Source organism: Muscardinus avellanarius (assembly GCF_963383645.1).
Source record: "Muscardinus avellanarius genome assembly, chromosome: 11".
NCBI lineage: Eukaryota > Metazoa > Chordata > Mammalia > Rodentia > Gliridae > Muscardinus > Muscardinus avellanarius.
The window spans coordinates 21393764-21418233 of NC_137797.1; the positions used below are offsets into that span (position 1 = coordinate 21393764).

General features: G+C 43.0%; 1 protein-coding gene across 1 annotated transcript in view; it reads right to left on the reverse strand.

Moving 5' to 3' along the window:
• Nucleotides 1-3287: 3287 nt before the first annotated feature.
• SPIC (Spi-C transcription factor) overlaps nt 3288-24470 on the reverse strand; it is a gene marked incomplete at both ends in the record, with an annotated part of 35416 nt that continues 14233 nt past the window's right edge. The window contains 4 exons of the mRNA XM_080704810.1: nt 3288-3715; nt 6879-6987; nt 11676-11788; nt 13321-13439. Coding sequence (XP_080560936.1) covers nt 3288-3715; nt 6879-6987; nt 11676-11788; nt 13321-13439 — 769 coding nt within the window. The remainder of the gene's footprint in view (nt 3716-6878; nt 6988-11675; nt 11789-13320; nt 13440-24470) is intronic.

The window sequence follows — 24470 nt, forward strand, 5'->3', positions numbered from 1 at the left end:
ATTTCATACACAACAGCCTAAAAAAAACCTATATAGAAATAAGTTTAGCCAAAGCAATCTTAAAAAGAACAAAGCTGGTGACATTGTATTTCTAGATTTTAAAATATAAGGCTATAGAAATCAAAATCGCATGTATAGACAGAAAAAGACGCATTAACCAATGAAGTAGAATCCCTAGGAAGCCAAGAAATAAACCTTTATACCAAACATCAAGGGATTTTCAACAAAGAGTCCAAGAACAGGTACTGGGAAAAAGGACAGTCTCTTCAATAAATAGTGTCAGGAAAATTGGATATCCATATAGAGAAGAAGGAAAATGAATACTAATCTCACCTCTTATATAAGAATCAACTCGAAATGCATTAAAGACTTAAGCCTAAGACCTGAACTACTGAGAAGAAAATATAGGGGAAAAATTCCGTGACGTTTGTTTGGGCAGAGATTTTTTAGATTCGACCCTAAAACAGAAGCAATGGAAGCAAAAATAAGACAAATGAGATCGCATCAAACAAAAACAGCTCTGTATAATAGCAAAGGCATCTTGGTCACATCCTCACTGCCAGAAGCAAACAGCTTACCACATAACTTAGAGGAAGATTGATTTGCTCTGTTTCCTTGGAGATTTGGGAGTTCAGTCCGTGTGACACTGGAGACCTCAGATCTCAGGGCAAGCGCAAAGCTCATTCTCATATCATCGTGGAGACTGGAAGCAAGAGAGAGCAGAGAGCAAGGGAACCAGAGACAAGCACGAGACCGGGGCCACACCACGGAGGTCCACATTCAGACCGGAGACCCACCTTCACACCCCCAGGCCTAGGTTCCCTCCCAGATAATTCATCACAATCAATGTATCTACTGGTGAGATTACAACCTTCACGACTCCATTCTATCAACTCTAACACCAATTATGAGCCCTTCCAGGGGCACTCTATAACTATAAAAGGAAAACAACAGAGTGAAGCTACCAGTGGTGTGTGCACGTATGGTCCTATCACTCTCCACCGCAAAATGATGTATAATTACAGTGCACCAATAAAAATAGATAAAAGAGGCAACCTACAGACTGGGATAAACTATTAGAGAATCATAAATCAAGTAAGGAGCTAACACCTAAAATGTTCAAGGAATTCAAACTACTCAATAATAAGACAGAAAACATCCTGAGCCAGGTATGGTGGTGCATGCTTGTAATCCCAGTGGTTGGGAGGCTGAGATAGGAGGATTGAAAGTTGGAGAACAGCTTCATCAAGTAGTGAGATTCAACCTAGCAAGACTGTTTGAAAATTTTAAAAAAAATTGCCGGGTGTGGTGGCGCACGCTTGTAATCCCAGCATTTGGGAGGCTGAGACCTGGAGGATCGCAGTTCACGGACAGCCTCAGCTACTTAGTGAGGCCCTCTGCAACTCAGTGAGACCCGGTTTCAAAATAAAGAATAAAAAATAGGGCAGGGGGTGTAGCTCGGAGGTCAAATGCCCCTAGGTTCCATCCCCAGACCCGCAAAAAATAAATAAAGAAAATTTAAAAAAAAATAGGGCTAGGAGTGTAGCTCAGAGGTAGAATGCTCCTGGGTTCAATCCCTAGTACCACAACAACAAAAAGACAGAAAACATCCCTGCTTAAAAATGGGCAAAGGTTTTGACTAGATATTTCTCAAGACACACAAGTGCCTAACAGATACATAAAAATGATCGACATTTGTGAGAAATGCACATTAAACCACAACAAGATATCATCTCACACCTATTAGATTGGCCATCACAAATCAACGTGAGGGAAGTGTTTTGCTTTTTTTGGGTGGTACTGGAGATTAAACCCAGGGGCATTCTACTTCTGAGCTAGACCTCCAGTCTTAATTTATTTTTATTTTGAAACAGGGTTTTGCCAAATTAATGGGAGTCTCACTACTTGCTAAGACTGTCCTTGCACCTGAAATCCTCCTGTCTCAGCCTCCCAAGTACTGGAATTACAGGTGTACACCCCCACACCTGGCTAAAAATATTTAAGTTGATAAATAAAATCATCCAAACTGACATAATTTAAAAGAAAGTAGTTGCCCAGGGGCATTCTACCTCCGAACTACACCCCTAGCTCTATTTTTCATTCTTTATTTTGAAACAGGGTCTCGCTGAGTTGTAAAGGGCCTCACTAAGTGGTAGCTGAGGCTGTCCATGAACCGCAATCCTTCCTGTCTCAGCCTCCCAAATGCTGGGATTACAAGTGTGCACTACCACGCCCGGCTAGCCTATACTTTCAAATGGGGCCTGATCATTTGAAATAAAGTTGTTCATTGGCAACAATTTTCATGATAGTATAGATTACATGATATTTGATAAAAAGATAGCAACAATAAAGTTACTTTTTTTTTCTTTTCAGTAAGGTTGAACCTTGGTTATCTTCTAGGAAAATTGGTTCCAAAACCCCTTATAATACCAAAATTCATGGATCCTCAAGCTCCTTATATGACATTTTATTTGCACATAACCTAGGAATATCCCATATCAATTCTAGATTACTTATAATACCAGTATGAAATAATTGTGTGTGTGTGTGTGTGTGTGTGTGTGTGTGTGTGTGGTATTAGAGATTGAACCCAGGGGCATTCTACTTCCAAACTATACCCCCAGCCCCTTTCAAGTTTTTTTTTCAAACTGGGTCTTACTAGGTTGCTGAATCTCCTTACCTGAAGCTTTCTTCAAACCTATGATCCTCCTATTTCAGCCTCCCAAGTGTTGGGATTACAGGTGTGCGCCATGATGCCTAGCTGAATTAATGCTCTGTAAATAGTTGTCATACAATATCACTTAGGGAATAACAATAGAAGAAGTCTTACTGTTGAGTCTAGAAATCGTTTTTCAAATATTTTCAGTCCAATATGTTTTCTCTAATATGCCAAAACTAGGGAGTATTAGGAATACCAAAGGGACTCCAGATATTGGAGGGGAAACCCAGGCAAAGCTGAAATGGAAGGGTAGGAGATGAAGAAGGCTTAGGTCAACTAATGGAGGAGCTACATTCAAATATGTATAAAAGTATGAATGTACCATGGTCAACCTGGACACTCACTGTTGGGAGGGGAGGGAGAAGCCACCAAGCAGAGTCTGAATGTATGCCATTTTCAATATGATACGCATAAAAATTTAAAAAATTAAATACATATATATTTTCAGTCCATAATTGGTTGAATCCATAGATGGGGAACCTGCAGATAAGAGGGCCAACTGCTTTCAAAGACAAGGCTGTTTGCTGGGTTTCCTCATATTAGGGAACTGGGATATTGGGGCATTTATTTAGTAACCAGGGTGACTGTACTCGTGGTAATTGTCATATGTGAAGCTGTAGTTTGCATTCCAGTTATTTAAACTGAAATATTCTTGATCGGGTTCATTAGACTGTGAGTAGAAGACCTGTTTCCCCAGTAAATGAGTTGAAGAGAGTCTTTGGAGGACTGCCTCACTGAACTGGTAGGTGAGCTTTCTTCGGACTTTGATGATTTCACCAGTCCTCCCATAATTTCTCAGGGCTCTGGCCATTTTCTGGTAAGTCATGGTCTTACGGTTGCCTTTTCTTTGTCCCCAAAGTTCAGCAAGTTTTTCTTTGTTTTTTGATATAAACTGAAAGGTGCCATTGGCTTGATCGACCCACTGAATGCAAGACTCCATCTCGGGATTGCACAGGGATTCATGAAGATACTCAAAGAGCCGGAGCTTCTTCCTGCCTGAAATGGACAGAACAATGTCAAACACCTCCATCGCTGGCCCCAAAGAAAGATTTGCTAACTCCAGATTAAACACTGCATGGCTTTCTTCTTCATCCCCTGAGCAAAGCATTCTAGCACTAGGTCAAAGATCTAGTTCACCAGTCAGAGTTGCAACTGGACCTTCCCTTGCTGTGGACATTGTCAAAAATTTTGCACTGCCCTTTTCTGGAAAGGGAAACCTGGGCCAGGTGTAGTGGTACATGCTTGTAATTCCAGTACAGGGGAGGCTGAGACAGGAGGAGCACAGGTTCAAGTCCACCCTTGGCAAACTAGTAAGACTCGGCAACCTACTTAGCAAGACCCTGTTGTTTGTTTGTTCATTTTTGTTTGTTTTCTTTTACAGGTCTGGGGATAGAAGCCATTCGACCTCCAAGCTACATTCCCTGTCCTATTTTTTTTAATTCTTTATTTTGAAACAGGGTCTCACTAAGTTGTGGAGGGCCTCACTAAGTACCTGAGGCTGTCTGTAAACTTAATCATCAGGTCTCAGCCTCCTGAATGCTGGGATTACAAGTGTGTGCCACCACATCCGGCTGACCTTGTTTCAAAACAAAATAAAAAGAGGGCTTGAGGTGTAGCTTGGAGGTAGAATGCTCCTGAGTTCAATCATCAGTACCAAAAACAAGAAAAAAAGAAAATGGGAGCCGGGCGTGGTGGCACACGCTTGTAATCCCTGTGCTTGGGAGGCTGAGACAGGAGGATCGCACGGGTTCGAAGCCAGCCTCAGCAACTTAGTGAGACCCTGTTTCCAAATATAAAAAAAAAAGGTCTGGGAGTATAGCCCAGAGGTAGAAAGCCTCTGGGTTCCACCCCCAGTACCACCAAAAAAAAAAAAAAAAAAAAAAAAGAATAAAAGAAAATGGTATTACCAGAGTTTTTCATCCTTTTTAGGAATGTAGCCATTTATATTTTAAAATAACAAAACGGAAGCCAGGTGTGGTGGCGCATGCTTGTAATCCCCGCGCTTGGGAGGCTGAGACAGGAGGATCACACAGGTTCAAAGCCTGCCTCAGCTACTTAGTGAGGCTCTCAGCAACTTAGTGAGACCCTGTTTCCAAATAAAATATAAATAGGTCTGGGAGTATAGCCCGGAGGTAGAAAGCCTGTGTTCCACCCCCAGTACCACCAAAAAAAAAAAAAATTAATAAATAAAATAAAATAACAAAACGGGACCGTGAGGTTCTTTTTTGTTTGGTTGGTTTTTGCTTGTTCAGCTGGTAAGAGTTCTTTGACTAGCTGGGTGTGAGGGTGTGGTGGCACAGCTGGGTGTGAGGCTAAAACAGGAAGATCACAGGTTCAAGGACAGCCTCAGCAAGTAGTGAGACTCTCATCAACCAAGTGAGACCCTGTTTGAAAATAAAAATAAAATAGAGCTGGGCATGTAACTCAGAAGTAGAATCCCCCTTAGTTAGCTGGGCGTGGTGGCACTCGTTTATAATCCCAGCATTAGTTTGTAATCCCAGCATTAGTTTGTAATCCAGCATTATCTTGTAATCCCAGCATTATCTTGTAATCCCAGCATTAGCTTGTAATCCCAGCATTAGCTTGTAATCCCAGCATTAGCTTGTAATCCCAGCATTAGCTTGTAATCCCAGCATTAGTTTGTAATCCCAGCATTAGTTTGTAATCCCAGCATTAGTTTGTAATCCCAGCATTAGTTTGTAATCCCAGCATTAGTTTGTAATCCCAGCATTAGTTTGTAATCCCAGCATTAGTTTGTAATCCCAGCATTCGGGAGGCTGAGATTGGAAGATCAAGGTTCAAAGACAGCCTGAGCTACTTAGTAACACCCTCTGCAACTTAGTGAAACCCTGTTTCAAAATAAAGAATTAAAAAAATAGGGCAGGGGGTTTAGCTCAGAGGTTGAATGCCCCTGGATTCCATCTCCAGACCCGATGATAAAAAAAAAAAAAGAATGGCCCTTAGTTCAAACCCCAATGCCATTAAAAAAAAAAATGTTCCACCAGATCCAACAGTGACTTAAAAACAAACAAACTATGACCAAATTCCATCTTCCCCTTGAGAAACTGGAATGCTCAGTTCGCAAACTGCTTTATTCTCTTGCCATCAGTCCTCACTCAGATGGAAACCTCAGAGGTTTTCAGAGAGATTATCATTTGCATTATTTTATCTTGAATTGAGAAATAAAAGGGACTTACCAAAAACACATCACAGATTAAAGTCACGGCACTAAACACAAACTCTTCTGCTTCTCATTCAACAGTCAAGCCAATCTTGAAGGATCATTTTCTTTTAAAAATTGCTTTCAATTTTTGAAAAATGTTTATAAATTTTTATTCTTTAAAAGCAGGGGGCAAGCCAGGTGTGGTGGTGTATGCTTGTAATCCCCGAGCTTGGAGGGCTGAGACAGGAGGAATCGCGGTTCAGGGACAGTGTCAGTTACTTAGTGAGGCCCTCTGCAACTCAGTGAGACCCCGTTTCAAAATAAGGAATAAAAAATAGGGCTAGAGGTGTAGCTCAAAGATAGAATGCTCTGAGTTCAATACTCAGTACCACACATACATACACACATACATATTGTATGTATACATATACATACATGTATATATACAATATTTATATATGTATGTGTGTATACATACAACATATAAGCATATGTATGTATATATACACATATATACATGCATATACATATATATGCATGTATAGTCAAACAAAAGCTTTATACCAATGTATACTCTGCTGCAGGAGAGGTATGGCCCACATATTAGCCAAGAGGCCACCCTCCTGCTACTTAAGTGAGATAACCCTTATTAAGTTTATGAAACCATAATTTCATGCTTAATGAAATACTGAAATATTATGAAACACTTGGCAGAAAGCATAATTGAGAATTAGGCTTCTTCTTGGTTCTGTTTGTTTTTCAAGAAACAGATTTCTATGCCTTTCTTCACAATTGTAATAAGATTACTAAAACAGCTTAGGGGAAATTTCTCCCTCCTATAACTAAAATATGTACAAAAGAATAAAAAGGGCTGAGTGTGTAGCTCAGAAGTAGAATGCTCCTGGGTTCAGTTCCCAGTCCCCCCCACACACACACACACACGCGCGTTATGAAGACCTGGTCATTATACCTGTCAGGAGTGATGCGTCAACATACCTTTTCCTCCCTTTTGCTGGCAAACAGCAGGTTGCACGAACTGATTTTCGGTTATGTTCTGCAGAGGTTGATGAACATTTCCTTGGAGATAAAAGTCCGTACCATTGTTCTATACATAGAATACAGCAGTATGTTAACTGGGAACTTTTCCTGTGGCCCCTAATTGATATTAAAGTCAAAATCTAAGAGGAAATTAAACCGGGCGTGGTGGCGCATGCTTGTAATTCCAGCATTCTGAAGGCTGAGACTGGAGGAGGATCACAGTTCGCGGACAGCCTCAGCTACTTAGTGAGGCCCTTTGCAACTCAGTGAGACCCGGTTTCAAAATAAAGAATTAAAAAAAATTAGGGCAGGGGGTGTGGCTCCAAGGTCGAATGCCCCTGGATTCCATCCCCAGACCCGCAAAAAAAAAAAAAAAAAAATCTAAGAGGAAAATAAACAATGCCAAGAATCTCCCAGATTCTAAAAAGTGCTACCCCTAACTGCAGCCAGATAATTCCTGGAACAAGGTCATATCAAATCAATATAAATAAGGGACCAAGGGAGAGAGGGTCCTCTTCAGCTTTGGGGAGTCCCACCCCACGTCCTTCTTTTCCTATGAGAAAAGAGGGGGTTGTGTCCTCCTTTCCTCTGAGAATACCCAGTGAGGAAGAAAAATCCAAAAGAATCATTGAGGTTGAGGTATCAGCAAAAAGGGAAGATGGGCTTTAATTCCTGCTAGATGCTCTTCTGGACAAGAGGAGATAAGAAAAGAAAGATGGCAGCTGGAGTTGGGGCGGTAGAGCCAAGAGAAGTGACAGGAGGAAGCGGCCCAAGCTGCTGCCGATACATGCGGCAAGGATACGCAGTGTCCATTTGTTAATCAGACCCAGCAGAAGGGGGTGCATCTTACTGTATCCCACATAAGAGGCTGCCCAGAAGACAAGGGGTCCCCAACCACAAGAGGCTATGCACTACATGCAGGGGCTGGGGGTTGAAGTGTTAGTAAGGTGGCTTGATTTCTTAGTAAATAAAAATCAGAGCCAGACGTGGTGGTGCATGCTTGAAATCCCAGTACTTGGGAGGCTGAGACAGGAGGATTGGGGTTCGCAGTCAGCCTCAGCTACTTAGTAAGATTCTGTTTCCAATTAAGAATAAAAATTAGAGCCGGGCGTGGTGGCGCACTCTTGTAATCCCCGTGCTTGGGAGGCGGAGACAGGAGGATCGCACAGGTTTGAAGCCAGCCGTGCTGACTTAAGAGACCCTGTTTCCAAATAAAAAAGCATTTAAAAAATAGGTCTGGGAGTGTAGCCCGGAGGTAGAAGTGTTTCCAGGAACCCCAGTACCACAATAAATAAATAAATAAATAAAATAAAAAATAGGTCTAGGAGTGTAGCCCGGAGGTAGAAGTGTTTCCAGGAACCCCAGTACCACAAAAAACAAATAAATAAAATAAAAAAATGGGCTGGGGGTGTAGCTTGAAGGTATAGAATGCCCCTGGGTCCAATCCCCAGCACACACACACACAAAAAAAAAAAAAAAAAAAAAAAAAATCAGGCCAGGCATGGTAAATTAAGCCACGGGTGGTGGCCCACGCTTGTAATCCCAGCACTTGGGAGGCTGAGACAGGAGGATCGCACAGGTTCAAAGCCAGCCTTAGCTACTTAGTGAGGCTCTCAGCAACTTAGTGAGACCCTGTTTCCAAATAAAGTATAAAATAGGTCTGGGAGTATAGCCTGGAGGTAGAAAGCTCTTACGTTCCACCCCCAGTACCATCCAAAAATAATTAAAAATTAAAAAAAAACATCGAGTTGGGGGTGAAGCTCAGAAGTAGAATGTCCCCGGGTTCAATCCCCAGCACCACTCACAAAAAAACAACATAGGGTAATTAGGGATTTGTATTTTATCTGGAAATCCTAAATGGAAGTAGTAGAGTTTAAAATTGGAATCCAAACCCTCTACAAGAAATGTCTTGCTGGGCATGGCAGTACAAGCCTATAATCCCAGTACTTGCGAGGCCGAGATAGGAGGATTGCAAGTTTGAAGCCAGCCTCAGCAAGGTTGAAGCCAGCTCCAGCAATTTAAGAGGCTCTCAGCAACTTATTGAGACTCTGTTTCAAAAAAAAAAAAAAATAGAGTTTGGGGTACGTGTAGCTCAGAGGTAGAATGCCCCTGGGTTCGATCCCCAATACCCGAGATGTGGGGGGGGAGAAGGAAGGAAGGAAGGAAAGAAGGAAGGAAGGAAGGAAGGAAGGAAGGAAGGAAGGAAGGAAGAAAGAAAGGAAGGAAGGAAAATGTCTTAAAGAAAGGCCTTACAAACTGGGCGTGTTGGCAAAGGCTTTTAATCCTAGCATTTGGGAGGCTGAGACCGGAGGATTGCAGTTCGTGGACAGCCTCAGCTACTTAGTGAGGCCCTCTGAAATTCAGTAAGACTCTGTTGCAAAATAAATAAAAATAGGGCAGAGGGTATAGCTCGAAAGTCGAATGCCCCTGGGTTCCATCCCTAGACCAGCAAAAAAAAAAAAAAAAAAAAAAAAAAAAAAAAAAGCCCTATAGCAGAGCGGGCATGGTGGCGCCTCTTGTAATCCTGGTACTTGGGAGGCTGAGACAGGAGGATCATGCAAGTTCGAAGCCCCCCTCAGCTCTCTTAGTGAGGCCCTATTTCCAGATAAAATAGAAAGTAGGTCTGAGAGTGTAGCCTGGAGATAGAAAGCCCCTGGGTTCCACCCCAAGTACCCCCCCCCACGCACACACAGCACAATTTATAGGTAGCATAACTGAAGGTAATGATTGGGGGGAAATCACCTTTAGACTGCACCATACTAAAACTGCTGGATAAAATAGCTGCATGAAGAAAACAATACAAAAGACCACATGAGTGACAAGATCACAAAGACCTCCCCCTTCCCTGGGGGCTGCTAATATATATCATATATATATATATATATATATATATATATATATTTTTTTTTTTTTTTTTTTTTTTTTTGTGGTTCTGGGATTCCTGGAAACCCTTCACCTCCGGGGCTACACTTCCAGACCTATTTTATTTTTATACTTTTTTATTTTTTTATTTGGAAACAGGGTCTCTTAAGCCAGCGCGGCTGGCTTTGAACCTGCGCGATCCTCCTGTCTCCACCTCCCAAGCCCGGGGATTACAAGCCTGCGCCACCATGCCCAGCTAGAATATAAATGAATTGGTTACTAGCTCCAGAGGGAAGCCGGCGCAGGTTAATACAAGGCTGTCAGTAAAACTAGTGCAGGGGAAACTCTGTCCTTTGACCTTTGTCTCTTAGAGGAACCATAATATTTTGCAGTTCCTCAGATGGACTAAGGAGCACGATATGAAAAACCTAAAATCACTTCCTATGGTCATTTATTGTTTGTTTGTTTATTTTACAGTACTGGAGACTGAAGCCAGCCAAGGGCATTCTCTGAACTACACCTCCAGTCCTATGTTGTTTGTTTGTTTTACAGTACTGGGGATGGAACCCAGGGGCATTCTACCCCCAGCCCTATATTTTATTCTTTATTTTGAAACAGGGTCTCTTCGAGTTGCAAAGGGCCTCTCATTAAGTAGCTGAGGCTGTCCACAAACTGCGATCCTCCAGTCTCAGCCTCCCAAATGCTGGGATTACAAACCTGCGCCACCACACCAGGCTTCCATGTCTTAATCTTTTTTTTTAAATTTTTTTTTATTTTATTTATTTATTTATTTATTTTTGGTGGTACTGGGGTTCCTGGAAGCCCTTCTACCTCTGGGCTACACTCCCAGACCTCTTTTTACATTTTATATTTGGAAACAGGGTCTCCTAAGCCAGCGCGCGCGGCTGGCTTCGAACCTGCGCCATCCTCCTGTCTCTGCCTCCCAAGTGCGGGGATTACAAGCGTGCGCCACCACGCCCGGCAATCTTTTTTTTTTTTTTTTTATTTGGTGGTGGTGGTACTGGGGTTCCTGGAAGCCCTTATACCTCCGGGCTACACTTCCAGACCTATTATTTATATTTTTATTTGTGCCGGGTGTGGTGGCGCACACTTGTAATCCCCGCGCTTGGGAGGCTGAGACAGGAGGATCTCATAGGTTCGAAGCCAGCCTCAGCTACTTAGTGAGGCTTTCAGCAACTTAATGAGACCCTGTTTCCAAATAAAATATAAAAAGGTCTGGGAGTATAGCCCGGAGGTAGAAAGCCTCTGGGTTCCACCCCCAGTACCACACACACAAAGAAAATTTTATTTGAAAACACATAATAATGCCGGCATTATTCTTTATTTTAAAACACAGTCTCAGCCGGGCATGGTGGCACACGCTTGTAATCCCAGCATTCGGGGGGCTGAGACCGGAGGATCCCAGTTTGTGGACAGCCTCAGCTACTTAATGAGGCCCTCTGCAACTAAGTGAGACCCCGTTTCAAAATAAAGAATAAAAAATAGAGCAAGGGGTGTAGCTCAGAGGTCGAATGCCCCTGGGTTCCATCCGCAGACCTGGGGGGGGGGGGGGGAGAAACAGTCTCACTGGATCGTGGAGGGCTAAGTAGCTGAGGCTGACCATGGACCTTGATCCTCCTGTCTCAGTCTACATACTAGGATTGTAAGCGTGCATCATTTCACCAGGCCTGTATAGAAGTCATTCAAATCAGCGAGGGAGAGCACAGACCATCACTGGAGGGCAGCCTCCTCTTTGACAGCGTTGCTGATGACCAACCACGCTGACTGCAGGCCCTTAGCCTTATCTCTGAGCTCGGCTGGCCTTGCCACCTGGAAGGCCTGCACAGAGGAAGCTCGCCTGTTCTGAGGGTCGGTCTCAGTAAAGATGCTCACCGTTACGGTTCTCCAGTTATAGACGGGTTCCTCTGAAGTTAGCATTCCGTAGCAGTTGGGACTTCCTCGAATATGAGGACAGTGGTTGATGAAAGCCAGGTAATTTCTGTAATCTGAAAACAGAGAAAGACACTGAAGCCAAAGGTTATACTATTATATGGAGTTTATTCCATTAGGCAAGTATTATAGATATTCTTTTACACAGCCTATTCCTCTTATTAAAACAATTCCAAAGCCAGGTGTGATGGTGCATGCCTGTAATCCAGTACTTGGGAGGCTGAGACAGGAGGATCGCAGGCTCAAAGACAGCCTCAGCGAGTAGTGAGATTCTCATTAACCTAGTGAGACCCTGTTTTAAAATGAAAAATGAAATAGGGCTGGGGGTGTAGCTCAGAGGGAGAATGGCCCTGAGTTTAATTCCCAGTGACACACACACACACACACACACACACACACACACACACATGTTCCACGTGTCTGGAGACAGAGACACCACACTTCTTTTATCTTGGAACTCCCTGCAATACCTAGACAAACTCAATAGAAACATATTTGCTCTCATCTCGGCTAGACAGTCTGTAGGATAGTAGGTGAAGGGTAAAAATATGTCTTCTTCCAAGTAAACTATATTTTAGACAGGTGGAAGATCTGTAAGATAACCTAGAAAAACTGAAAAACCTTTCCTGAATAGTTGAAATGACATGTCTAATTAAATACATACCAACCAGACTCCAGGCCCCCCCAACCCCATACTGGGGAATCAAACCCAGGACCTCACACATTAGGCAAATCACGTGCTCCTAGGGCTGGGCCATATGCTCAGACTTTTTTTTTTGGCACTTGGAATTGAACCCTGGGGCATTCTACCTCTGAGCTGACCCCCCAGCCCTATTTTAATTTCTCTCTTTTTTTTTTTTTTTGTTGTTGTTGTTGCACTGGGGATTGAACCCATGGGGAATTCTATCTCCACCCTCAGCCCTATTTTATTTTTATTTTAAAACAGGGTCTCTTAGCCGCGCATGGTGGCAACACTTGTAATCCCAGCATTTGGGAGACTGAGACAGAAAGATTGTGGTTCGCGGATAGCCTCAGCTACTTAGTGAGGCCCTTTGCAACTCAGTGAGACCCTGTTTCAAAATAAAATACAAGCCGGGCATGGTGTTGCACGCTTGTAATCCCCCACACTGGGAGGCGAGAAAGGAGGATCTCGCAGGTTCGAAGCGAGCTTCGCTGACTTAAGACACCCTGTTTCCAAATAAAATACAAAATAGGTCTGGGAGTGTACCCCGGAGGTAGAAGGATTTCCAGGAACCCCAGTACCACCAATAAACAAATAAAAATAAATAAATAAGGCTGGAGGTATGGCTCAGAGGCAGAATGACCCTGGGTTCTATCCCCAATACTGCAAAAAAAAGTCTATTTTTTTCTTTTTCCTTTGTGTGTGTGTGTGTGTGTGTGTGTGTGTGTGTGTGTGTGTGTGTGGTGGGGGGTGCTAGGGCTCATACAAAGGACTGCTAAAGCTAGGCGAGTGCCCTGCCACTGAGCTCCTCTTTCTAGCCACGGTCACTGTTCTTACTCTTGCTTTGTCTGTGAGCAGCCAGCCATGTGATGATCAGGTGTGTGGGCAGAAGAGCCTGGTCTTTACCTGGGGAGTACTGGAGCTCTCCTGCCGAATGCTGCCTCAGGACCTCCAAGGCATCTTCAAACGCTTGACCCAGCTTGTCTTGGTCCACAGAAGTCTGTGTGTGAGAGCCATGGTAAAGGCTGGAGTTAATAAATCATCAATGACATTTAATATTTTTAAAACAAAATAACATTTTGTCTAAAGGAAGGTTTCTTTCTTTTCTTTTGTTCTTTCTTTTTTTTTCTTTTTTTTTTTTCTGGTGGTACTAGTGTTGGAAACCCAGGGGCATTCTACCCCCAGGGTACACCCCAGCCCTATTTTTTAATAGTTTTTTGTGTGTGTGGTACTGGGGGTGGAACCCAGAGGCTTTTCTACCTCTGGGCTATACTCCCAGACCAGTTTTATACTTTATTTGGAAACAGGGTCTCACTAAGTTGCTGAGAGCCTCACTAAGTAGTTGAGGATAGCTTTGAACCTGTGCAATCCTGATCCTGTCTCAGCCTCTCAAGTGCTGGGATTACAAACGTGCTCCACCATACCCAGCTCCTATTTTATTTTATTTTATTTGGTGGTTCTGGGGTTCCTGGAAGCCCTTCTACCTCCGGGCTACACTCCCAGACCTATTTTTACATTTTTATTTGGAAACAGGGTCTCCTAAGCCAGCGCGCGTGGCTGGCTTTGAACCTGCACGATCCTCCTGTCTCTGCCTCCCAAGCGCGGGGATTACAAGCGTGCGCCACCACGCCCGGCCTTATTTTATTTTATTTTATTTTATTTTATTTTATTTTATTTATTTGGAAACAAGGTCTCACTAAGTTGCTGAGAGCTTCACTAAATTGCTGAGGCTGGCCTCAAACCTGTGTGATCCTCCTGTCTCAGCCTTCCAAGTATTGGGATTACAAGTTTGCACCTCCATGCCCAGCACTAAAGGAGGGTTTCTCAACTTTGGCACTATTGACATTTGGGATTGGCTAAATCTTTGCTGTTGGGATGGGAGCTGTCCTATGCAGTTGGAATGTTAAGCAGCATGCCTGGCCTCTATCCTCTGGGTGCCTGACCCTCCCTTAGTTGTGACAAAAAATATCCCACATAACATCAAATTTGTCCTTGGGGACAAAATTCTTCCCTAATGAGAACGACTCTCTATAGCATAGTATGCAAAGACAAGTATTTATTCTCTAGTACAATATTTAGCATTCTTATAAAATAATTTCACGTATGGTACTGATGGTTTGAACCCAGAGACACTCTATCTCCAAGCTACACCCTCAGCCCAATTTTATTTATTTGATAACAGGGTCTTGCTAGCTTGTCGAGAGCCTAGCTAAATTGCCCAGACTGGCTTTGAACCTGCGATCCTCTGGTTTCAGTCTTCCTAGCAATGAGGTTGCAAGCATGCACCACTATACCCAGCTTCTTGTAAAATTTTACCAAGGAATTATAGAGCAGCCGTGGCCAATTTAGAAACAGAGGTCACTAGATGAATGAGGATAGTGGCCCATGCCTTTTTTTATTTTTATTTATTTATTTATTTGTTTATTTATTTATTTTTTGCAGGTCTGGGGATGGAACCCAGGGGCATTTGACCTTCAAGCTACACCCCCTGCCCATTTTTTAAAATTCTTTATTTTGAAACAGGGTCTCACTGAGTTGCAGAGGGCCTCACTAAGTAGCTGAGGCTGTCCGAGAACCGCGATCCTCTGGTCTCAGCCTCTCGAATGCTGGGATTACAAGCGTGTGTCACCATGCCTGGCTTATTTTATATTATTATTATTATTATTATTATTATTATTATTATTAATTTTGGTGGTACTGGGAACCCAGGGGCCTTCTACCTCTGGGCTACACTCCCACACCTATTTTATATTTTTTTATTTGGAAACAGGGTCTCTTAAACCAGCAAGGCTGGCTTCAAACCAGCGCGATCCTCCTGTCTCTGCCTCCCAAGCGGGGATTACAAGCGTTTGCCACCACACCCGGAGGCGAATGCCTTTAGTCCCTGTGCTTGGGAGGCTGAGACAGGAGGATCTCAGTTTCATGGCCAGCCTCAGCAATTCAGTGAGGCCTGCTGCAACTTAGTGAGACCCTATTTCAAAATAAAAAATAAAAACCGGGCGTGGTGGCACATGCTTGTAATCCCAGCATTCATTTGGGAGGCTGAGACCGGAAGATCATGGTTCGCAGACAGCCTCAGCTACTTAGTAAGGCCCTCTGAAACTCAGTGAGACCCAGTTTCAAAATAAAGAATAAAAATAGGGCAGAGGCTTTAGCTCAGAGGTCGAATGCGCCTGGGTTCCATCCCCAGAGCCGCAAAAAATAATAAATAAATAAATAAATAAATAAATAAATAAATAAGGAAAATAGGTCTGGGGATATAGTTCAGAGGTAGAACACCCCTGGGTCCAATCTCTAGTAACACACACACACACACACACACACACACACACACACACACACACACAAATACACACACACACACACGAAATGAAAAAGAGGTCACTAAAAATATTTAAGGAAAGTAGGAAGAAAAAACGGTCAGAGAATGTTTAATGGAACACAATCATTGAATCATTAATTTCAAAAATATGTCTCCAAGACCTAAAACAGAACTACTTTGTGAACCATTACATACCCTTGTTGATTTGATCCAAATACTTTTTTTTTAATGGAGGGAGAGTAAAGATTTTAAGATGTCAACTTACCATGCTTCATACATAAATAGATGATTCTGAAAAAATTTAATATTGAAAAAACAGGGTTAAATACAGTTTATAATTTCAATCTAAATTTAAAACTTTTGGTGCTGGGGATCAAACTCACCCAGCATTCATTCTGCCCCAGAGCTACACTCCTGGACCCTATTATTTATTTATTTATTTATTTATTTATTTATTTATGCCGCTATTGGGGGTGGAACCCAGGGACATTCTACTTCCAAGCTATGCCTCCAACCCTAATTTTTTAAATTTTTATTTATTTATTGTTTTTGCGGGTCTGGGGATGGAACCCAGGGGCATTTGACCTCTGAGCTACAGCCCTTACCCTATTTTTATTTTGAAACCCGGTCTCACTGAGTTGCGGAGGGCCTCACTAAGTAGCTGAGGCTGTCTGCGAACTGTGATCCTCCGGTCTCAGCCTCCCAAATGCTGGGAATACAAGCGTATGTCACCACACCCGGCTTATTCTTTATTTTAAAACAGGGTTTCACTAAATTGTGGAGGGCCTCACTAAGTAGCTGAGGCTGTCTTCGAACCTGAGATCCTCCTGTCTCAGCCTCCCAAGTACTTGGATTACAAGTGTGTGCCACTCTGCCCAGCTTTTTTTTATATTTATTTATTTATTTATTTATTTATTTGTTTATTTATTTATTGCGGTACTGGGGATGGAATCCCGAGGCATTCTACCTCTGAGCTATACCCCCAGTCCTATTTTTTATTTTGAAACAGGGTCTCACTGAGTTGCAAAGGGCCTCACTAAGTAGCTGAGGCCATCTGTGAACCGCAATCCTCCTGTCTCAGCCTCCCGAATGCTGGGATTACAAGCATGCATCACCACACCCAGTTTATTTTCTATTTTGAAATAACATCTCTCTACGTTATAAAGGGCCGGCCTCAAATCTGAGATCATCCTGTCTCAGCCTTCCAAGTATTGGAATTACAGGGATCTCCCAAGTATTAGGATTACAGGAATGCACCACCACATCCAGTGTGCTTGTAATCCCCATACACACACACACACACACACACACACACACGGCCATTTTCTGAAAGTGTCATATAAACTAAAAATCTGGCTGAGTGTGGCAGCACATGCTTGTAATCCCAATATTTAGGAGCCTTAGACAGGAGGATCGCAGTTTGCAGACAGCCTCAACTACTTAGTGAGGCCCTTTGCAAATCAGTGAGACCCTGTTTCAAAATAAAGAATAAAAAATAGGGCTGGGGGTGTGGCTCGGAGATAGATATGCCCCTGGGTTCCACCCCCAGTACCTCAAAAAAAAAAAAAAAAAGTATAAAAAGTAAGTCTTAGCCGGGTGTGGTGGCGCACGCTTGTAATCCCAGCATTCGGGAGACTGAGACCTGGAGGATTGCGGTTCGCAGACAGCCTCAGCTACTTAGTGAGGCCCTCCGCAACTCAGTGAGACCCGGTTTCAAAATAAAGAATAAAAAATAGGGCAGGGGGTGTAGCTCGGAGGTCAAATGCCCCTGGGTTCCATCCCCAGACCCGCAAATAAAATAAAATAAGATAAATAGGTCTCGGGGTGTAGCTTGGAGGTAGAATGCCCCTGGGTTCCATCCCCAATACTGCAAAATAAAAGATTAAAAAATTAAAATATAAGCTGGGTGTGGTGGTGCACACTTGTAATCCCCGTGCTTGGGAGACGGAGACGAGAGGATCACGCAGGTTCAAAGACAGCTGCGCTGGCTTAAGAGACCCTGTTTCCAAAAATAAAATAGGTCTGGGAGTGTAGCCCAGAGGTACCACCAAAAAAATATATAATAATAATAAAAATTTTAAAAATCTGAATTCTCTTTGATGGGCACAAATTTTCTTTCTGCAAAATATCCTACATTTTGATCATTCTAAACGTGAAAACAGCTAGATTACTGATTAACTGATAAGAGAAACAACAAGGATATATCTAAGTATCTTAAGTACTTCAAACCCCTTTTAATTCTACCTGAGCTACACCCCTACACCTATTTTTTATTCTTCATTTTGAAACAGGGTCTCAATGAGTTGCAGAGGGCCTCACTAAGTAACTGAGGCTGTCCGCGAACTGCAATCCTCTGGTCTCATACTCCCAAATACTGGGATTACAAGTGTGCACCACCACGCCTGGCTGCTTTAAATATTTGAGTATTTAAAAATTGTGGAGAGCCAGACGTGGTGGCATACACTTGTAATCCCAGTATTTGGGAGGCTGAGACAGGAGGATCGTGGTTTGCGGACAGCCTCAGCTACTTAGTGAGGCCCTCCACAACTTAGTGAGACCCTGTTTCAAAATAAAGAGTAAAAATAAGATAGAGGGTGTAACTCGGAGGTCAAATCCCCCTGGGTTCCATCCCCAGACCCGCAAAAAAAAAAAAAAAAAAAAAAAATTTTTTTAAATATTGCAGGGGGTGTAACTTGGAGGTTGAATGCCCCTGGGTTCCATCCCCAGACCTGCAAAAAATAAAAAAACTAATTAATTAAATAAGCGAGACATAATCCCAGTACTTGGGAGGCTGAGACAGGAGGATTGCAGGTTTGAGGACAGCCTCATTAACTAGTGAGACTCATCAACCTAGCAAGACCCTATTTTCAAAAACAAAATAAAAATTGAGCTGGGGGTATAGCTTGGAGTTAGAATGCTACTGAGTTCAATCCCTAGTACCACAAAAATAAATAAATAAGTATACTCAAAGTCGAAGTCCTTTATTCATAAGATTACTCTCCTTTGTAACAGTAGGCTTTTTGTTATTGTGTGTACTGAGGATTGAACCTATACCCCCAGATCTATTTTTTATTCTTTATTTTGAAACAGAGTCTCACTACATTGCAAAATACCTCACCAAGTAGCTGAGGCTGGCCTTGAACCTGCAATCCTCCTATTTCATCCTCCCAAATACAGCACTTACAAGCATGTGCCACCGCACCTGGCTTATTTTTAATTTTGAAACAGGGTCTTATTACATGGTGGAGGGATCTCGCCAAATTGCTGAGGCTGGCCCATAACCTGAGATCCTCCTGTCTCCACCTCCCAAGTACTGGGATTACAGGCATTTGTATATTTATTTATTTATTTTATTTATTTATTTGTTTATTTATTTATTTCGTGGTACTCGGGATTGAACCCAGGGACATTGTACCTCTGAGCTTTACCCCCAGCCCTATTCTATCTTTATTTTGAAACAAGGTCTCACTAGGCTGATAAAGGTCTACTTGCTGAGACTGTCCTTGAATACATGATCCTACTATCTCAACTTCCCACATACGGGGATTTCAGGCATGCGCCACCACACCTGCCTTTAGCTTTTAATACTGGAATATGCCTGGCTAATGCCTTCTCAAAATCTGACAAAAAATCTCTTTTCCCTATGAAAAGTGAATTTATATTACAAATAAAACTTAGCCTATGAAGCCAATTCCCATACTCCCTAGGATCCTAGATCAAGAACTTTATAATTTTGGTTTAAGTTTTGCTTCAAATGAATATCACACAATGCCGGGCGTGGTGGCGCACGCTTGTAATCCCCGCGCTTGGGAGGCTGAGACAGGAGGATCACACAGGTTCAAAGCCAGCCTCAGCTACTTAGTGAGGCTCTCAGCAACTTAGTGAGACCCTGTTTCCAAATAAAATATATTTTTTTAAAAAAGGTCTGGGAGTATAGCCCGGAGGTAGAAAGCCTCTGGGTTCCACCCCTAGTACCACCAAAATGAATATCACACAGAAGCTTTTAGATGCCTCAACCCCACATTCCACATAATGGCATCACATACAACCCCACATAATAAGAAAGATTGCATGGTTTGGTAGTTCCAAACTGCTTATAATTTCATTTATCAAATTCAGCAACTCTGTTAATAAAGGGCTTAGCATTTATCCTACAAACACAATGAGCATACTCTGAAGTATTTAATATTAAATCATACGCTGCCCAACTTGGCACAAGCCTGTAATCCTATTACTTGAAAGTCTGATACAGTAGGATCTGAGGTTCAAGACCAGCCTCAGCAACTTAGCAAGCCTCTCAACAACCTACCAAGACCCTGTGTCAATAGCCGGGCGTGGTGGTGCACCCTTGTAATCCCCACGCTTAGGAGCCAGCCTCGCTGGCTTAAGAAACCCTGTTTCCAAATACAAATATAAAATAGATCTGAAAGTCTAGCCTGGAGGTAGAAGGTTTTCCAGAAACCCCAGTACCACCACCACCACCACCAAAAAAAAAAAAAAAAAAAAAAAAAAATCCTGTTTAAAAATAATAAAAATGGTTCGGGGTGTAGCTCAGAGGTAGAATGCCCATGGGTACAATCCCAGCAATATAAAAAATACAACAACAACATTTCGGTTCAATATGCCTTGATTCATAAGCGCTGAAGTATGGATACTGTGTTTTAAATCAAAGACTTAGATGAACCTGTTGTCTTTGACTAAATTACTCCACAAAACTATCACAACTCTCAAAAGTAGCAAACCCAAAGGAAAGAAAAGCGCCTTGAAAACATTACTGATAAGCCGGGCGTGGTGGAGCACGCCTGTAATCCCCATGCTTGGGAGGCTGAGACAGGAGGATCGCATAGGTTTGAAGCCAGCCTCAGCTACTTAGGTCTCAGTAACATAGTGAGATCCTGTTTCCAAATAAAATATAAATAGGTCTGAGAGTGTAGCCTGTGGGTAGAAAGCCCCTCGGTTCCATCCCAGTACCGCAAAAACAAAACAAACAAACAAAAAAACCTGATCATTTCAGTGACTGAATATTTCTTGCAGAGAACAGGCAGACATTAAGACAAGATAGTCTAAGTACTCATTCAGCCAGTGAAGAAAAACTGCAAAGGTATTTTGAAAAACATAAGCTGCAGACTTACCAGGAAGATACTTCAACCCTTTGCAAAGATGTCTCATTAGTATCAGAATCGTCAAGACATAAGTATTGAGAACACTGGCAGGATTGCATTAAACAGCTGTTTTTAAGGAAGTGCTACAAACGGGGATTTTTTTTAAAAGATACAGTGCCTTCATAATTTGTATTTCACTCTATGGCCAGTATACACCCGGGGCTGTTATTTTGAAGAGGTACATGATAGTTTCTATCTTCTGGGTAAAAAGCAATAGAACCAAACTGGTGAACCAGCCTCCCCACCCCACTCCTACTGCCCCCCACAACTCTGACTTGGCCTCGCTCTCCAGAAACCCCTGCCCTGTACAGATCCTGACTACCCCTTTTCCTTCTTATTTTCCTCATCTTCTCTCCCAGTTCTGAGCTCTATGTTGTCTTTCTTTCCTGGACTATGAATACCTTGCCCCTTGGCCTCTCCAGATTAGTCTCCTTCCTTCTAAAAGCCACAATACCCACGTTGCTGTCCACTGATGGCCTTACTTAGGGGTCCTAAGCTAGAGTCCTGGGCCCACCATAACCAGGTGTAGCCTTCATTTCCATCACAGTCCTCCCCGGACCCTGCCCAGTGATATTCCAGCTACTTGGGAGGCTGAGATAGAAGGATCACAAATCACAAGTCTGAGGCCAGCCTGGGCAAGTTAGTGAGACCTTGTCTCAATATAAAATAAAAAGGGCTGGGATGCTGCATGCGGTAACTTAGCAAGACTGTTTCAAAATAAAAGATAAAATGGGCTGGGGGTATAGCTTACAGATGGAACACCCCCGGGGTTCAATCCCCAGTTCTGGGGATGAGGGAAGGGGAGGAGACAAAATCTCGGCCAGTGTCTCCACTCCACTCTTGCATCCAGGCTAGGTACCCACACAGGAGACCGGGATGATGCCCTGCTCGGCCATGCCTTGGAGCAGCTGCCTTTCCAAAGCAAGCCCAGAGTTCTTACTCAGGCTGCAAGTTATATGGCCTGGCTTTGGTGGCTCTAATGGAAATTATAGGATACTCCATCCACTTCCTTCCCAGGATATCCCTGCCCGTTTTGCCTTACCCATCATTAGAGTCCAATGAAGCCTGTATTTGTGCAGGGTGGAAATAGCCTTCCTCTGTTCAGGAACACAGGAGCATCAGTTCTTACCTAGCCATCAATCTGTCACTTTAATAGATCCCCCATTTAGCCAGGGGGGGAAAACCGCCTAAGAATTTTAGGTAAACCTTGTGGGTGCGGAAAGTGAGCCTGGAGGAGGGGCGTGGGATTTCAAAGCTATCAATGGCTTTGGTGTTTTGTGTTGTGGAAACTTGAGCTCTACTTGGCCTGGGGCTATTTCTCTAGGTCAGTTACCTTTTTGAGCCAATTTGTTATGCAAATGTAACACTTAACCACTCTTTTGAAATGTAAATATAGTAATAACAAGGATAAAATGCTAATGAAGATCATCTAATTTTGGGGGGGAAGGGGCTGGTACTGGTTTTAACCTATACCAGCCCCTGTATCTATACCCTCCTTGAGACATTTTAGATAGATAGATAGATAGATAGATAGATAGATAGATAGATTTGTATGTATGTGTTGAGGGGTACTGGAGATGGAGCCCAGGCGCATTCTACCTCTGAGCTAAACCCCTTGCCCTATTTTTTATTCTTTATTTTGAAATAGGGTCTCACTGAGTTACAAAGGGCCTCAGTAAGTAGCTGTCCGCAAACCGGGATCCTCCTGTCTCAACGTCCCAAATGCCAGGATTACAAGCATGCGCCACCACACCTGGCCGGAAACATTATCTTTTATTTGATTCATTCATTCAATATAGATTTCTTTGTGTGAGGTGTGTGCGTGTGGGGAGGGTGAGACTAGGAATTGAACCCAGGTGTATTAATCTCTGAGCTACACCTCAAGCCCCCCCCCTTTTTTTTTTTTTGTAGTACTGAGGATTGAACTCGGGCATACTACCTCCAAGCTACACCCCCAGCCCAATTTTATTTTTTATTTTGAAACAGGGTCTCACTAAGTTGCAGAGAGTCTCACAAGGTTGCTGAGGCTGGCTGCACCCCGTGATCCTTCAGTCTCACAAATAAACCTGTGCCACCACGCCCAGCTCAGTTTATAGATAAACAAACTCTGAGCTACACCTGGCTAGCCATTCAGATTTCCAAACTCTAGGTCTGCGCCACTACGCCCAGCTAAACATATAGATTTCCGAGCTCTTTACTCTGCTAGGTACTGTCCAGTCCAAAGCCCTGAACAAATTCTAGTGAAAAGAAAATAAAACCTTAAAAATATAAATACCAGAGCTGGGTGTGGTGACGCAAGATTAGCTTGTAATCCCAGCATTTAGGAGGCTGAGATTGGAGGATCATGGTTTGCAGGCAGCCTCAGCTGTTTAGTGAGGCCCTATGCAACTCAGTGAGACCCTGTTTCAAAATAAAGAATAAAAAATAGGAAGCCGGGTTTGGTAGTGCACGTTTATAATCCCAACATTTGGGAAGCTGAGACCGGAGGGATCACGGTTCGCGGCCAGCCTCTGCTTGGGTGTGTGGCCCTCTGCAACTCAGTGAGACCCTGTTTCAAAATAAAGAAAATTATAGGGCAGGGGGTGTAGCTCAGAGGTTGAATGTCCCTGGGTTCTATCCCCAGACCCACAGAATTTTTAAAAAAATGGCAGGGGGTGTAGCTCAGAGGTCGAATGCCCCTGGGTTTCATCCCTACACCTGCAAAAATAAACAAACAAACAAACAAATAAATAAATAAATAAATAAAAACACCATAGGGCTGGGCATGGTGGCACGCTTCTAATCCCAGTACTTGGAAGGCTGAGACAAGAGGATCGCAGGTTTGTGGCCAGCCTCAGATACTTAGTGAGGCCATCTGCAATTTAGTAAGACCCTGTTTCCAAATAAAAGAATAAAATAGGTCTGGGGCTATAGCTCAGAGGTAGAATGTCTGTCCCTGGTTCCATCCCCAGTACCGCCATCAATAAAATATAATAAAACAGCATAGCTGGGCATGGTTGTACACAGCTGTAATTCCAGTACTTGGGAGGCTGAGACTGGGGGAAATCACACATTCAAGGACAGCCTCAACAACTTAGTGAGACCCAGCTTCCAAATAAAAAATGGCTGAGTTCAATCTCCAGCACAAAAAAAAAAAAAAAAAAAAAAAGCACGCTAGCTACTAGCTAGGCGTGGTGGTACACACCTATAATCCCAGTGCATGGGAGGCTGAGACTAGGAGATTGTAGGTTTGAGGTCTGTCTTGGCAACTTTAGTGATTCTCTCAGTGACTTACCGAGACCCTATTTCAAAACAAAATATGTCCAGTACCACCAAAAAAGAAAAAAGGGAAAAAAAAAACACATAGAGAAATGTTAGATCATAAACCAGACATGGTGGCGCACGCTTGAAACTTGGGAGGCTGAGACAGGAGAATTGCAGATTTGCAGCCCTCCTCAGCTACTTAGGAGGCCCTCAACTTAGTGAGACCCTGCTTCAAAGCAGGAGGATTGCACAGGTTCCAAGCCAGCCTCGATACTTAGTGAGGCTCTCAGCAACTTAGTGAGACCCTGTTTCCAAATAAAATATAAAAT